The following is a 16,975-nucleotide window of genomic DNA, read 5'->3' as shown; positions in this document are numbered from 1 at the left end:
ATAAAGAGCAAAGTATGTTTGTTCGTACAGCACCTGTGTGTTGCCCGCAAAATTGGCCCGCACAATTCCAGGCAGTAGCTTGCTGTGTATGGCAGTGGCTGAGACAATCTGAGAAGAGGACATGGACGAGATGCTTTGTAGCGCTTTTTCCTTGGCACTATGATCCTACAATGCATAAAAGGCATACAGGAAAACATAACAAAACAGCAGACAAAATAATCAACACATATTTCTATTTAAAAGGAAGATTATAGTATATTAAGTGTGTTATTCATTATAAGCATGCTAGTTAAAAACCCAATACAACGAATCCCTAAATGTGTTTTAAACACTGCATTTTTTTAATTTAAAAAAGTACTATAAAAAATCGAAATTACTAAATCTATAATACAACTATTAGCATTGAAAGAGGTAAGATTACAACTGTGAACCAATAAATGGATACATGTCTGAGGCTACATTATTCTGAGAATACAACTTGATACATGCATTTCTGCATGTTAGAAGTTGTGAAGAAGGGCTAGTTTTTTCACAATGCACAATGAAAAAGATGTACAGTAATACTTTGAGATACCATCTTAATGCGTTCCGGGACCGAGCTATGTCAATTTACTCGTATCTCAGATCAATTTTTCCAGTAGGAATGAACTAAATACAGTGGTACCTCGTCATACGACCGCTCGTCATACAAAATGCTCGTCTTACGGGGGAAATTTCGATCGAATAATTCGCCCGTTATGCGGTCAAAATTTCGTGATGCGACCAAGCAGGTCTTTTTTGCATATCTTTCGTGTATAACAATATTTACGAGCACGGAACTAATTAATTCAGACGAGTTTCTCATACGACCAGGAAACGCACAACGCGCATGCAAAAAGAGGGATTTCTGGGTAATGAAGTATACTCCTGCACACAAAACCATAGGCAATGGCAACCTTTCGCAGAATAAAACTTCATTACCCACAATCACTACGTTTGGAAGCTCAGCTATGTCAATTCCTGTTATTCTTTCTTAGGAAAGCTCCCGCGATCGTTTTTTAAAGACTATTTCTCGTTGGCAAGTGGTCGTGCGTTATCCTATTGTGAGGACATTTGTGTGCATCATTTTGGGAATATTTTGAAGGCAATACAACAGCAAACAGTCCATCGATAGCGAACGTGAGGCGTGGCAAACCGCCAACCCGAAAAACGAAGGTAACAAAAGATTACAACAAAATTAGAATTCGGTTTATGTAAAGTTACATTAAACGTATGTTTGAGTGTCTGTATATATTAATCCAAGTTAATTTAAATTTGTTTGTTCCGTTTACGAGTGCGTTGTCGTGGAGAAAAAAAAAGGAACCCCCCCCCGCCCACGCCCCCAAACGTCTCTGTCTCCCGTCGGCGAAATCTGCCCAATTTTAGTTAGATTAAACACATTTTATTACTATTAAACCACTAGTTATGTGTTACTTTGTTAATGGTTGGCGAATGAGAAGAAATGTTTTGTTCGACTGTTTTTGGTGTTTTTTCAGAGGGCTGGAACGAATTAATTTGTTTTCCATTCATTTCAATGGAAAACGTCCGCTCGAGTTACGAGAATCTCGTCATACGAGCTCAGTTCCGGAACGGATTAAGCTCGTATCTCGAGGTACCACTGTACAAATTAATCCATTCCCACCCTCCGAAAAAACACCAAAAACAGGATATCAGAATGAGGAAACATCTTTTTATTTTTTCTAATTCACTACAAACTCACAAAGTAACAAATACCTATCTAGACATTATGATCTTCAATACTAAAATGTGACATTATTCAGTACAGACAGTAGCGTCTTAATGCAGAGGAGAGAGACCTGACGGCGCTGTGCTCGTAACATAAACTTTAAATTTAACTGAAATTAACTTAGATTACTATACACACACTTAAAAATAAATTTTTATCTTACGTTACACAAAATTTAAACCTTCTTGTGCGATAACTGAGGCAAAGATGTTGTTAATGTATTCCACCGTGGCTTTAGAGGCGGAGCTTCCTGATTTTCCATGCCTCAGAACCGAATATTGGTTTTGCCGGTGTCTTTTTCAGATGCTTGCTTCGATTTCAATTCCATGTAGATTCCACTGGCTTTTTCGCAGATTATCGACTCGGTCACGCTATCTTCGGTAAAAAAAATGCAAGCTGTATGGTGGTCGGAGATGTCTTTACGCGAGGGAGATGCGGCGACAAAGACACAGCGATGCTGTTCTCATAAGCAGCCTCTCGCATACTTGCCCACCCGGACGGCCGCACCGGGAACCATCTGGTATGTCTCGTATCTCAAGGCAAAAATTTGCTCGGAATTTTCCTCGTATCTCATTTTTTTTGTATGTTGGGACACTCGTATGTCAAGGTATTGCTGCATGTTAACCAAACAGTGCCTATTACTATGTTCTGATTCTTTAAGTGGCGCAGTTACTCTACCCCCATAAATCAGAAATTGTGTTGTTTCCCAAACATGATGAATAAAAATAAAATAAAACTGCATTTAAATAGCTTTTGGGAGACCTACCTTTATCTTGGACTGGAACTCCCTTGATTTTCTTCTGGCTAAAACTTGTATATGACTGGAAACCTATAAGTGGTATAGAGGACAATTGAGTATATCAGAATGCAAACAAGTACAAAAGAATTAAGGAGAATCAGAATGGGTGACAGAGAGCGAGGAGGAAACAACCAACAGTGTGTTACCATGGCTATGAAAGGACTCTTTCTATGCAGTCACGCACACACAAACACTCATCCCTCTGACAACTACGGTTGATCTATGTGCATCAAATGAGGGCTCAACAAAAATATTTAATAAAAATGGGCTGAGCCTGAGGTATTGATATGTAGTGCTATACTATTATAGTATATAGCTGTTGGTGTCAGAATTGGCAATCACACAGTAAAAAGTAGGACATGGAATCGCTCATGCTCACAGGTGATTGGTCTTAATATTCACTATCATTGCTTGCAGATTCATCCTGCCCTGTCATGCCCTAACCTGACAAATCTTCCCTCTTCTGCTCCTATTCGTTCGTATTGCCGAGCGTTGCATTAACTCCTGCTCCGTTGAGAGTTTGTTTTGGTGTCCCTAACCAACTCGTCAACGTCCTCCTTACTGACCACAAGTCCCATCATCTGCCCCCACGACACAATTTTGCCCACCGTAGGCTGCGGTTCAGGTTGAGGCTCGACTGTGAGTTCGTCGAAGGCACTCGGCGGCCACAGCTTCCTCCAAGAAAAACTTCAAGACAACGAACCACGGAGAAAAAACCATAAGAGAATCTTGAAACATGAAGAGTTGTTGTCGACTGGGAGTCTGTCGAAGGCACTCAGCCACAGCTTCTTCCAAGTATAAATTTAAGCAGACAACGGCGGTCAAAGAAACATGGAGGGTTGTTTTGAGACAGCCAATGAGAGCCCAATAGAGTGTAGGAAAATTGCCAAGCAAGAAGCAGTGCATCCGCAAAAAAAATCAAAATAAAATAACGGATATAGGAAATCTGTTGACATTTTCGCAACTTGGATCTTTTTTCGTATCTTAAGGCACTCATTTGCATCTCAAAAGGTTTTGTAACCTGAAAATTTCGTACCTGGAGGCATTCGTAAGTAGAGGTATGACTACATATATACACACATCTTCCCTACCTCGCATCCTCGAAAGGGTTACTGGAGCTTAACCCAGCTGACTTCGGGCGAAAGACACAGAGAGAGAGAGACAAACGACCATCCGCACACACAATCATACCGCCACCAGCGGAAATCGAGCCCGCGCCTGCTCGCAAGTGTAAGTATATGTAAGTATACTCAATTTCCTTGTATGGCATTAAAATTGTTTCAGCATTTAAAGACACTCAGATTTGCCATTCTCCATGTCCAAGCAGCTGAACAAAACATAAAAAATGTTGGAGATGTTTTTATATTAAGTACTGTACAGTGTCTACACCATATAAAATGAACAATAGCAATCACTTCTTAATTTTGAACAGTAAAACCACATTCTATCAAACAAATGGTAGTAATTTGATCTTTTAAGAAAGGAACATGATTTAATTGAAATAAGCTCCTTTATTCATACCTGTTTCCTTGTCCGCGTTTTTCCAGTGCGAAGCTTGATGTATCTTGCTATTAGCTCATTTCGACCTAGAAAGCAAGCATAAAAAAATATTTATTTACCTTTTCTTTACCAACACTCAAAATTCAGCTGACTTTGAGAGGTACAATTTAGTCCCAATGACCCAATGACCTTGTGTTCTAGTGCCTTAAATTCTGGCTAAACCTCTGTAGACTATTACAAATGCAGCACAGACATAAAAACACACACCTACACTCATGTGCATATAATCAAGGACCCCACAATAACATTTGCTGTGGTCCTGAATACACATGACCCAACAATACAAGCATTCATGCGGACTGGCCACCCCCTGATAACCACCAGACCAGTTGTGACCATGATTACATGGGTGCACATGCTTGTGCGCACGCACGCACACACACGTACATACACTTTGACAATACTAAATAATTCAATCTGTTGAATAGGGAGCAGAGCATGGCCTGGCCAACATAGACTAGTACAGCCCCAAAACCAAATCACATGGGCCTTAAATGTTCATAGCGCATAAGGAACATGTTTTATTAAGTGCAATGTTTTTTAAGAACTTATGTAATGTGATAGTTATTTGCATATTAGGGCATGTGGGTGTTGTTTGCTTGCTGTCCTGCAAGACTTTCAGATCAAAAACCCAAATCAGGCCAGCTGGCTAACTGATGATGGTCAAGATCAGCACAAAGCCAAAACTCAACACAGAAACCAAATGCCTCACAACAATAGCCTTAACTAACTAGCAGATGGTGGAAGTGTGTGTAGATGTGTGCACGTATGCATTTGTGTATTTTGACCAATCGCACTCTCACTGAGATGGGCAGCAGACAGCTTAGCCTGATAAAATCTATAGCTTCCATGCAGGTGCTTTCCTTCCAGCAGTCAAATGCTGGCTCTCACAACAGAATGCACAGACATACTATGCACATGTACGCACATGCACGACTGGCAACACACACAGACACAGAGAACAAGTCCTGGCTGCTGACATCTGACTCCAGAGGGGCCAGCTGGTCTTTCTAGGAGGCTTAACGGTGAATTATCATCCTTCACTAACCCTGCGGCACACATCTCTCTCTATAAGCCCTCCCTCTTTTTAAAACTCTCCAACACACGCACACATACCCTCCCTGTGTCGAGCCATCTTCTGTTCTGGTTGTTCCTTTTCCCCTCCCCTGTCCCACTCCAAGTGAATAGACTTCTGCTCCCTCCCCCTTCCTGTCTCTGCCTCCTGCTGTATTGGCCTAGTCAAAGACTTCAAGGCCAAAGTCAGATGGTCATTAACCGTGACCAAAAGAAACCCCAGAACACGCCAGCACACCTCATAATAAACTGCAGAATGACTGTGTCTGACAAAATATGTCCTATTAACTTCCTTAAGGATCATAATTGGGTACTCACTATATACGTAGTTGCTGCTAAGTAATAGGCAATATTAAAACCTGTAGCTCTGACATGATCTTGACAAGTGGACTGCACATTATATGTCAACATGAGTAAGAATGTGTTTTTAAAAAAGGCACAAGTAAATAAGTCGAATGCATTTTGAGGAAAACAGTATGCAGGTACAGGTAATGATGTACTTAATGCAGGTACCGTACAGAAGTCACAACTTTGGTATTGTGACAACAGTACTTCAAACTAAACATTTTAGTTTTTTACATTTGTTAAGTACTGTTCAGTTTTATTTAACTTTATGATAAACTTTTTATATCTGTTTCTTTTCGTACATTTACCTACCATATTTTGGGGTGAAAAGACGCATCATTGATTTTTCCCAAGTAATTACAGCAAACATTATAATCCAGGGCACTTTCTGTATGAATTGTGGTTGTGCTTAATGATCTCGAACCTAATTTGTTGGAGGACAATTGTATTACACTGCTCCGTTAAAGTGTTCAAGACACATATTCATCAAACAATAAAACAAATACTAAATACATTGATAAATGAAACAAGCTAACACTTAGAGTCAGAAGGCTGCACTTGCATACCCTCGACTGCCTACTTAGAACCCAGAAAATAATTATGTAATTAAATAATCAGCTTTGATACAAAGAGTAAAAAATCTGGCTCCATGTATGGATTCCACATAGGACGAGATTTGAAGCCTCAGCTTCAAAACTATGAAGACAGTCAACTACTCTCTCTATTCCATCCAGTTTAAGTTTAAACACAGAAAAAAATATATATTTTCAACTAAAGTCAGTCATCATCCGTACCGCACATCTCGCAAGTGTTGCGTAGGTTGCTGGAGCCCAAGCCAGCAGGCTACGGACGAAAGACAGACTGCACCCTAAACTGGTCTCCAGTCAGCTGCAGTGGACAAGAGAGACAAATCTTCTTTGTAGAGAGGTTAGCCTTATAAAAGCAATTTCAGTTGAATCACAAATCACATACATGACACACTTCATATAGGTCACACACATTTAGTATGAAACAAAGTTTTAAATTTCAACTGAACTGTTACATTTCACATAATTCAGTGACTAACGTATCCTGAAATGATCCACTAAAATAGAAATATTGCTAATAAAACAAAAACAACAAAACCATAAGTTTCAGTGCAATCTTAGTAAATGCTATTCATCTCAAATGAATATAGTATGGTACCTATGTAGGGCACACCACGAACATCTTCACCTGTAGATCCTAAGATACACTGAACTTTTCTACAAAGGTATGATTTTACCATTATTACCCGTTATTCTCATGCCACACATTCATTTGTGAATTTTGCCGCATTTCTTTAACAAGTACATCATGGCACCCTTGCACATTTCCTTTTCTATTGCAGCCAATTTTCCTACAACCAGTGGGGGGTATCTTTAGCCACAGAAAGACCCATCACAGTCTGATGATTTTTTTTTTGCTCACCTGCAGCTTAAACTATCTTCACTCTTAGTGCCTAACAGTGTGTGCCACAAAACCATAATTAATGACTATGATGTGTCAAGAGAAATGGTTTCAGTAGTCTGCATAATGTTTTTATTTTCTAAAGGCCATATGGCAAACACTTGGTCTGCAAACTGGCCGTATACGTTTATGGAAAGATTACAGAAGACAGAATGGTCTTTTTTTCCACAATACTTTCATCAAAACACTGAAAGGGTTATAGGAGCCACTTCATATAGGCCCTAATATTGTAATAGACATTAAATAAACATAAAAAACATTCTAATACAGGCCTCAATGGTTAAGATGAGAGTTTTCAATTTTAAAAGTCAATACTCTGCCGATTTTTGTTTTTATTGTTTTGATTCTGTCTTAACAACGGATGTCCATCCCTGCAACAATCAGCCAATTGACCTTTCGCAAAAGCTCCACCCGACTTTGATACTATTGCTACGCTGTGAAGCTTTGTAACTTCGACAGTAAAATATATGGCAGTGTAATATGTACCAGTGTATATTAGTCTTTTGTTTTGGAGCAATACCAAGGCAATGTCGTCCAGATCAAGGTAGAAGGGTTTGCAGGAGGCAGTGGAGGGTTACATTCACAATAAACATTTGTAGCAAAGAAAAACTACAACAACCACAGGAAAGTGTGCAGGTTGCTAGTTAAATCTAATCATTTTAATGTTAGCACACTCATAGAAAGGGCTGCGAATGAAACACAATGAAATAATTGGATGATATAGCGATGTTATCCTAGAAAGATATGATATGTGATGACAGTAACTTCAACATTATCCAGTTTTATGAATATTCCTGCTTCTACGTGCAAGTTAGGCAAGACAGCTCGTCTTTTAAAAAGTAAACGAATAGCACTCCACCAGATAAACTAATTTGGTAAATTTACCTACTTCACCATTTTGGATGCCCGCTGCTGATTGAGTTTTTTGGAGACTCCCGTAAAGTTGTACGGCAGTTTGCAGTCAGATAAAGCTTACGCTTGGTAAGCTTGACAGAAACAAACCTTGCTTTGAATTTTTGTGACAATCTCAGAAATAAATTAAGAGTATACGTACACTGAAGTTGCCTTCACTCAATAGAGATAACTGAATAGGAAGGAAAAAAATTACAACAAATGCAAAAGTTGCAGGCCTTCTCCTTGACAAGTGATGTAATGTAGAGTTGTCTTATATTTAATGTATGGTAAACCCTTGGCATGGCACGTATCTTAGCATACGGGTCAATTGACTTGGGCAAAGATAGCATTTTTACCTGGGTGTGTATTTTTGTAGGTCATTGGTATTAAAATGCATGATGAATAAAATAGTCTTTGGAAATGCTGCCAATGCATTACCAAAAGGGAGATTTCTTTGAGAGTCACTGCATTAGAAACTAACCCGGACACCATAAATCAGCACTTTTAACCTATCTACTTAAAAATTATTGACATATTTATTTGTGCACCGATCTAACCCCTGTGGGATATGAAACCTGGTATCATCTATTACTTTTATCATTGTCAAGTAATAAACAGACATTGAAGCCTATTGCAGTACCATTTCCTCCATTAAGGTTTTTTTAATTTTTAACCAAAATATTTGTTTCTACTGTTAAATGTTTTTTATGTAAGAAGAGTGCAGATACTTGCACAGCAAAATAAGCAGATAACATTTATTTGGTTGTTTAAAGCTGAAATTTGTAAATTTTTTCCAAGCTACTAGGAAGATTTTAAAGAATGTCACTCGACTATGGGCAAAGCCATGCCTTTCTTTAAAGTGTACATTTCACAGAATACAAGTGGATTGTCCTAGGCTGTTACGTGATTATGGTTGAATTATTTATGAAGTCTGTAACCAACCAGGTCACACATAAATTTTAGCGCTCAAAAGAGGTGACTGGCTAAGTCCAAGTAGTCTTCCTGCATGCATAGAAAAAGGATTAATAGCATTAACTTACTACTAAATTAACTGACGTTTGAAAACAGGTAGATGCAAGATGGGGCATTTTAATCAAAAGCAAGTATTAATAATATATTACTGTTAGCCCATAAATGGCAAAAGGTCAATTTTCTTGGATTTGATTTTTTTTAGCTTCAAATGCACAATAAATAAGCTTTTTAAGATTGAAAGAATCAGAGTGTAAATGCTGAAAAAAAATCCCTATTATGTATTGACATCCAAATTTTGCAGGTTGTAAACAGTGATCAATTCAGTTGTAGTTTTAACATCCTATTAGTCTTACCTTTGGACCAAATGTTGCTTGTTACTTCTATTGATTTCATACACTGTACTATGCTATGCAATGGAATAAAGAATATGTCAAATTCCATTAGGTAATCAAACATAACAGTTGTGAAAGGGGTCTTGCTATCAGTGTTTTTGCCTTTCTGTCCTATTGACGTGGCCATTGTTGAGGCTGCTTGTTGCAGACAAAACATTTACATAACAACTAATCTTGCAAGAACTGTGAAATGAGCAAGCAAACATTGACACATTCATTTGAAACAACACAGCAACATTTATTTGGATTTCCCTAATAAATGTGAGCAAGATATCTATTCACAACGCACACCAGCTGTTCACTAACTGCCTGTTGCTGAGCAGGTGGTGTGCAGTGGCGTTATCACAGCATTTCACTAAAGCAGCTGACCCTTGCTGCTTAGAACACAAATGAAGAAGAATTGGGAAAAGACCAAGAGAAGACAATGGGGTCCAAAAGGCAAAAGAAGAAGATAAAAGCGTCAAAAAAGACACACAAGATACTGTTGAAAAGAACATAGATAGATGACTAATTGATTTTAGCCAAGGAGATTTGCCTACCATGCAAGACTCCATCAATTAATTCAGGGAAAAATAAAAACTTGATACTGAAGACTAAGATACTAATTGTTAGAATATCCTAATTTATTACTTATAGAAGCCATAGTTTGAAGCTGTGTCATAAAGAATTCAATAGAGAACACTCTATATGCACAAAGTGGGGTGAGACGGAGGCACAGCTGGTGTCAGCCAGAGGACCATCTGCTCATTATTATATGAATTTAACTACAACTACACACACACACACACACACACACACACACACACACACACCCTCACCCCACATACATCCTCGCACAGAAACATTGCGGTATTTGTCTGTCATGGGGATTCTTTAGCACTCCCTTGTGGACCACAGCTGTAATAATGCACGATGGGAACGTTGTTCACCGCTGCTACTTATCTTGACAATCTCAGTGGCCGTCATGTTTAACAAGGTCGACCAGAAGTTCTCTGCCTACAGTTCCCATGAGGGCTGTCCAAAACGATTATTTTCCTCCAGACTAATCTATCAATTATCTTTGCGATTAGTCAATTGGCACAATGGAGAAATGTTTTACTAATTTAGTGATATTTTTTTAAGCTTCACATTTCTGAAGACCAATTTTTTTTTTTTTAATTACAAAATTGAATACTAGTTGCGGCCCAGCAGCTCAAGTGGTGGCCTGTTAGCCCATCGGCCTCACTGTTCTGGGGTCCTTGGTTCGAATCCAGATCGATCCACCTGTGGGGCGTTTGCATGTTCTCCGCGGTCCTGCGTGGGTTTCCTCCAGGTACTCCGGTTTCCTCCCACATTCCAAAGACATGCGTGGTAAGTTGGCTGGACACTCTAAGTTGCCCCTAGGTATGACTGTGAGCGTGAATAGTTGTCTGTCTCCTCATGCCCTGCGATTGGCTGGCCATCGATTCAGGGTGTCCCCCGCCTTTGGCCCGAAGTCAGCTGGGATAGGTTCCAGCACCCCCCGCGATTATAATGAGGATAAAGCGGTTCAGAAAATGAATGAATGAACACTCGTCACATCTCTTTTAGACAAGCTTTAGGATGTCTGAACTTTATTGAGGTATTTCTCTGCCCATGCATTTAAGTAAAGCAAAGTGTCAGCACAGCTAGAGTAAAGTAATTAACAAGAAAAAATAACAAAACAATAATTAAGTCTTAAATAAACGAGAAGTCTACTGAAATCAAATCTGGACGACACTAACACAAGTAGAATTTACTCCGGCACCCTCAAATTACATATTAAGATGTCACATGTTACTTAATGTTCATAGGTACATAAAGCAGCAGGATTAGTAATGTTACCCACAAGCCCCTAACACAATTTAACTGTAGCTACATAGCTAACTTAATATTAGCTACATAATGCACACGGTTAAAACTCAACGTTGTGTAAATTACTAAAACCAGCTACGTCGAGAAATAAAACTGAATGATGCACGTTAGCATCTTGCATGTAACGGCCACTTCAGTAAAATCATCTCATTAGTTACTTAATTATATGTACACATAATCCTCAATCCATTTGTTTTGTGTCACCATGCAGCAGTACACATAAATGACAATTCTTAAGGTGCTTGTTCATGACCAATGTGCTGTTGTGGTACGCTAATTCGGCTTTACGAAGTCGGCAGGCGACATCCGTATTCTTTCTCTAAAATCAACCCACGCTTTGGATTTTCTTGTCTGCTTTTTTGTCTGTTTCATTTTGGCACTGTTATATTCCCAGCAAGAAATGCTTCCACCATTTCAAGTGTGCATATGTGTATTCAACAGACTGCATTCATGTGTCGATTTATTTACATCGCCAACATTCTTATAAACTGTACTAATCAATGCATTTTTGTGCTTGATGATGTCGATTAGTCAATACAGTTCTAATTCCCATAGACATACTACCATTGGCGGAGTCCCTATGAAAAATGTTAGGTGCAACTTCTCCCTCATAGTGTTGGTTGAAGTTTACCTGATAAATCCAGTCTTGAGTGGATAGGAATTGGAGTGATCATGTGATCAAGATGTTTGTTTTTCTTCAGCTGCTCTCCGACCTAAGTTTGCGTACTTAACCTATTTAACCTTTTATTCTACTAGTTCCTTTCACCATTCATCATTATAAATATGAATATGTTCATTAATATCTGTTGTCCCTTGTCAAATTAAATCAATCCATCAAACCCAGTGCCTAAAATAATCTGAGAAAATATGACAAATAGCCACTGCTTTTTTTCTAATACAACAACTCTGGACCTATTGTTCAGATGATCTGTTCATCAATCTTCTATAACGCTTGTCCATTGGACGGACGGGTGAGTGTTGACTTTCCTGGCTGACTTTGGACCTCAATGAAGCAGGGTACAACATGGACAGATCGCTTGTCAATTGCAGGTTAGCCGATAATTAATGGTCTTATTGGCTGTAAATGGCAATGTTCAGCCTTGGAAAGATTCTCATTATCTAAAAAAAAAATTGTAGTCGTAAGAGCATTTTGTGTTAGTCTGTGTTTGATTCATACACACGTAAAAGAGGGTCACACTTGTACTTCAACGAGAACAAAAGCCTTTTTATCCATCACACACGAGCAAAAAAATATTTTGACACACCAGTGCCAGTGCAAAAAAATGTTTCACACACGCAAATATTTTGCAAACACACAAATTACATTTGATGGGGGATCAAATAATAAGTGAACATTACGCCTGAAGAAATTTGACATTCCAGTGTTTATGTGAACTCACCATACATCTTTCCTTCATCAGACAGTATAATCTTCCTTCTTCCGCATGGTGGATAAATAGCAAGGGCTTCTTGGAAGCTTTGCTCAATGTCAGGACTCCACACGCCCTCAGGATCCCCGTCCATTGTCTTGTCCCCTCCGGAGTCACTAAGTCTATCCATGTCGTCCCCAGGACTCTCACTGCCACTCCAACTGCTACGTTCCATTTCGGGCAGCTGAAGTTAACTAGTGCACCAGGGAGCAGACTAGTTTTGAATGGGTAGCCGCAAAATGGTTACGATCCAAAATGTTCCCTCAAATCTTTGGGCCAAACCATAGAAAAGAAAAAGGTTGGTCAAAATCCCAGGGAAGGTGCCAGGAAGCCTATGTAAATAAGACAAGGGAAAGAAATGTTAAGGTTAAATTGACATCTCAAATAACTCAAAATGATCAGTCCTCATTGCTTAATAGCCTGATATCACTTTAACAATATATCAGTACATCTCAAATAACTCAAAATGATCAGTCCTCATTGCTTAATAGCCTGATATCACTTTAACAATATATCAGTACATCTACTATCTTCCTATCCTCCCTTCACTTAAAAAATATAAAACTTCCAAGCTTAAATATGTGAATTTCTTCTAACTGAAGGACAAGCAAGGCTAATTTAATTGTATTGCACAATTTAACATTTGATAATTCAAAGTGACTTATATCACATGAAAATCAGCAAGAAAAAACAACGGAGAAATTGAAATAAGAGTCACATCAACTTATGAAGACAGTTAAAACAAAAATAAAAAAACAATTACAACAGGAAAGAGAAATAAAACAAATACATGGGTCAAAGCAAAAGCCATACGATCTAGAACCTGGATGATAAGGGCATTTATGAATACGCTGAAGTAAACAATAGCGTTTTTTTTTAATCTAAACAGAGGTTGCTGGAAGGCCAACTCAGACATGTGATTAACAACAAAGTGTGCCAAAATGAAGAACATCAAGATCAAAGGGAAGCCTTACAAGCAGCTGTGTCAGGACGTACATAATAGCTGAGGCTGGCAGGACTACAGTTAGATCCTGATGAGACCTTAACCTAATTGAGTCAGAAATGCATCTTCAAACAAAGTACGAGTATTGTAGTGGGTACATTGCGATGTCACTGTACAAACGAGACATTGTTCAGGCCCGAAAAAAACTACTACAAGACTAAATCTTACTCTCAGGCGATCTAGCAATCGTATCTTGACGATCAACAGGTCGATCGCGATTGACGTAATGAGCACCCTGAGCTAAGGGGTCTAGATGCTTTGTAGAGGTAAACCATGTATTTTGATCCATGGTCAAGGTCCAGTGTTTTTTAGACATGTGAATTCATAATGTATGATTTACATGGGTACTCGGACGTTTCGTCGAAAGACGTTTGGTCCCCGGACGTTTGGTCCCCGGACGTTTGGTCCCCGGACGTTTGGTCGACCGGACGTTTGGTCGACCGGACGTTTGGTGGAACGGACGTTTGGTGGAACGGACGTTTGGTGGAACGGACGTTTGGTGGAACGGACGTTTGGTGGAACGGACGTTTGGTGGAACGGAGGTTTGGTAGAACGGACGTTTGGTAGAACGGACGTTTGGTAGAACGGACGTTTGGTAGAACGGACGCTTGGTCGCCGGGTTGTTACTGTTGAAACCAGCTCTCAAAATTATAATCATGAGAGAGAATGAGTTTAATATCTAAATATCTAATATCAAAATATCAACAGTAAACTCTCTGTCATAATTTGACAGCGAGCGAACCCGGCGACCAAACGTCTGTTCTACCAAACGTCCGTTCTCCCAAACGTCCGTTCTACCAAACGTCCGGTCGCGATTTACATGCATTGATTAAAAATAACAATTTTCTTGCACGGAGTAGACCTTACAACTTCTCCAGACCTATTATTGTTTTCTTTTATAAACACCTACAAAATATATAGAAGATTTGTGACTGAAAATGTGGTGTTGGTTTCGGTCGGAAATTATAGTACCAAAACCCAAGACTGCTTTGGCACAAGTAAAAAGCTCGGCAGCGTGCACTTCTTGAGTGCACTCAAGCAGACAGTGGATAAGGACGTGTGGCTCAGTGCAGATATTAGCACTTATGGTGGGAGAGCACCTACGACATTCACTTCCCACCTTTAGATCTGTTCTCTTCTTGCTGCCTTTGAGCAGCTATAAAAAATCATATTTTCTAATTTTATTTTTTGGGAGCCAATCTCAGAATTGAAAAGTAAAAATACATGAAAATGTGTGATTGTTTTTGTCATTTCACCACTTTTAAAGTACAAGTCTCTGAATTATTTTGACAACATTGTTATGTTGTTGCTAATAAATCTGTATGAATGATATCATGCATGCAGAAGAGTTATAACACACAAAATTATGATTAAAGTGGTGGTAGAGGTAGTGTCAACGCCACAGTGATGCTCCTATTAGTGCGTTCAGAACTCAGCTCTCTCACCAGTGATTTCCATATTTTACCTCGCAGGTTAATGGAGAGCCATATGCACCCATGGAAAGAGCCACATATGGCCCCGAGCCATAGGTTCCCTACCCCTGGGTTATAAGGTTGTTTTATCCAGCTTTGGAAACTTTTATTTTAATCTCGTTTCTGCGTGGACACAAAGCTCATTTTTCACGGTGACTCAACTGCAAGCAAGTACAACTAAATGGTACATTCAACTGTCACCCCGAGAAAAGATATTTAAAATGATTCTTTCAATTCCCATTTGGAATGGCAAATGAACAGAACCGCAAAATATAATACAAATAGTGAAATTAAAGTAGAAATCGGGTAACTCTGAACCAACAGTATATCATATTCAAATCCTGTCTTCCACTTGTGAGAATTTTGGCATTTTTATGAACATTTTTGATTTGGATACTTTAACACGTGAATTTTGAAGGATGACAGTATGCACGATTGCCAATTTATTAAGTAGAGCAACAAATATTACCTACCACAACTAGCACATAAAGAGAATATAAGTCGCTTGTTCCCAGCTGTTTACAATTCGCCTAAAATCCCAGACGGGAAACAGCAGGGTTGGCATATATAATACTCACACTCACACACGCTAGCATTGCCAGCTCCTTGGGCAAACGTCATTTTGTCAGGGCTCAACTGTTCACACTTGTCATGCTCTCTCCCTTGCCACAGCATGAACAAACAGATTGATTTGTATGTATTTGTGTGGGTTGGCTGGAGAATAACAGAGCGCATTCACATATGTGTAACTACAATGGGAGCATGTTACATTTGGCTGCACTTAACATTGACCATACACTTTTTTGCACTGTATGATAACTCGATAAGAGTAAACAAAGCTGTCAGGAGAAATCAGACAGAACATGCAGTGTGTGGTTTTTTTTAAATTTATTTTTGCAAGTATTTGTCCTCTGGTGGCCCTTCCATGTTCATTCTCTTCACTTCCATTTATGTTTCCTCTCCAAATTCCTGCCCTTTATTTCCATCCCCCCTCCTCTCCTGTCCTAACACCCCCTTGTTTTCCATTCAAACAACAATCCATTCATTCAGAAAGCTGCATGTCGTTTCCACTAGTGTTGATTGTGTCTATGACAATGTCCTAATACAGCTAGTATGAGCATCATTCACCTACCTCTATGTGAGAACTACAGACTTTAGTCTGCATAAACTGAAATGTGTTTGTAAATCTAGATCGAATATCAAACATTTAAGCTGCAACTACGGATGCATAGATTTACACGGTTTTACTTCCAATCCGATTCTCAGGCGCAGGGCTAGGCGTGTTGGTGAATGTGTAGCCCATCTAATCACAAGTCCAGCATCAAATGGGCGGAGCAGCGACAGGTGCCACCAATCATTATCACTGATCTACTTAAGCCAGCCACAGCACAATCACATCGCTGGACAGTTTACCTGTTATTTTCTTCTCACATTATATTCTTGTGATTGCTAATAACCATTGGCCTCTTGCTCTTCCCAGAACCTCGCCTACGCCTGACCCGTCTTGTACCTTTGCCTCAGCTTCTGCTATGGATCGAATGGCTCTTGCCCCCCACCAACATTCACTCTGGTACCTTCGCTTTGGCCTCTATTCAGAACTTACCGCATACCACGTTACACACGACTGTGCAAATAAAATTCTCATCATTATAGTTTGCCTTGTCTGTAGCCTGCTAACACTGATACAGGAATCAGAATATAACTGAATTAATTTAAATGGCAACCATTTCTTCATTCATATTTTGTACCGCTTATCCTCGCAAAGGTTCTGGGGTTGCTGGAGCCTGACCTAATTAATGATGGGCAGGAGCCGGGCTACATCCTGAAATGCCTGTCTGTCCCTGAGTACATATTGACAAACATTTCACACGCAAACAATCGACCTTGTATGAATAATTCAGAGTGAAAT

At 39.3% G+C, this 16,975-nt stretch overlaps 1 protein-coding gene across 1 annotated transcript in view; it reads right to left on the bottom strand.

Moving 5' to 3' along the window:
- LOC144071121 (transcriptional enhancer factor TEF-1-like) overlaps positions 1–16,975 on the bottom strand; it is a 46,976-nt gene that overhangs the window by 11,282 nt on the left and 18,719 nt on the right. The window contains exons 2-5 of the mRNA XM_077595960.1: positions 12,562–12,923; positions 4,086–4,150; positions 2,532–2,594; positions 34–165 (exon numbers count right to left, since the gene is read on the bottom strand). Of these exons, the coding sequence (XP_077452086.1) occupies positions 34–165; positions 2,532–2,594; positions 4,086–4,150; positions 12,562–12,766 (465 nt within the window). The 5' untranslated portion in view covers positions 12,767–12,923. The remainder of the gene's footprint in view (positions 1–33; positions 166–2,531; positions 2,595–4,085; positions 4,151–12,561; positions 12,924–16,975) is intronic.

The sequence above is a fragment of the Stigmatopora argus genome, chromosome 3 (assembly GCF_051989625.1).
Source record: "Stigmatopora argus isolate UIUO_Sarg chromosome 3, RoL_Sarg_1.0, whole genome shotgun sequence".
NCBI classification, from domain to species: domain Eukaryota; kingdom Metazoa; phylum Chordata; class Actinopteri; order Syngnathiformes; family Syngnathidae; genus Stigmatopora; species Stigmatopora argus.
Note: the sequence above shows the minus strand (reverse complement) of the source record. Positions and strands in the feature narration are given on the sequence as shown.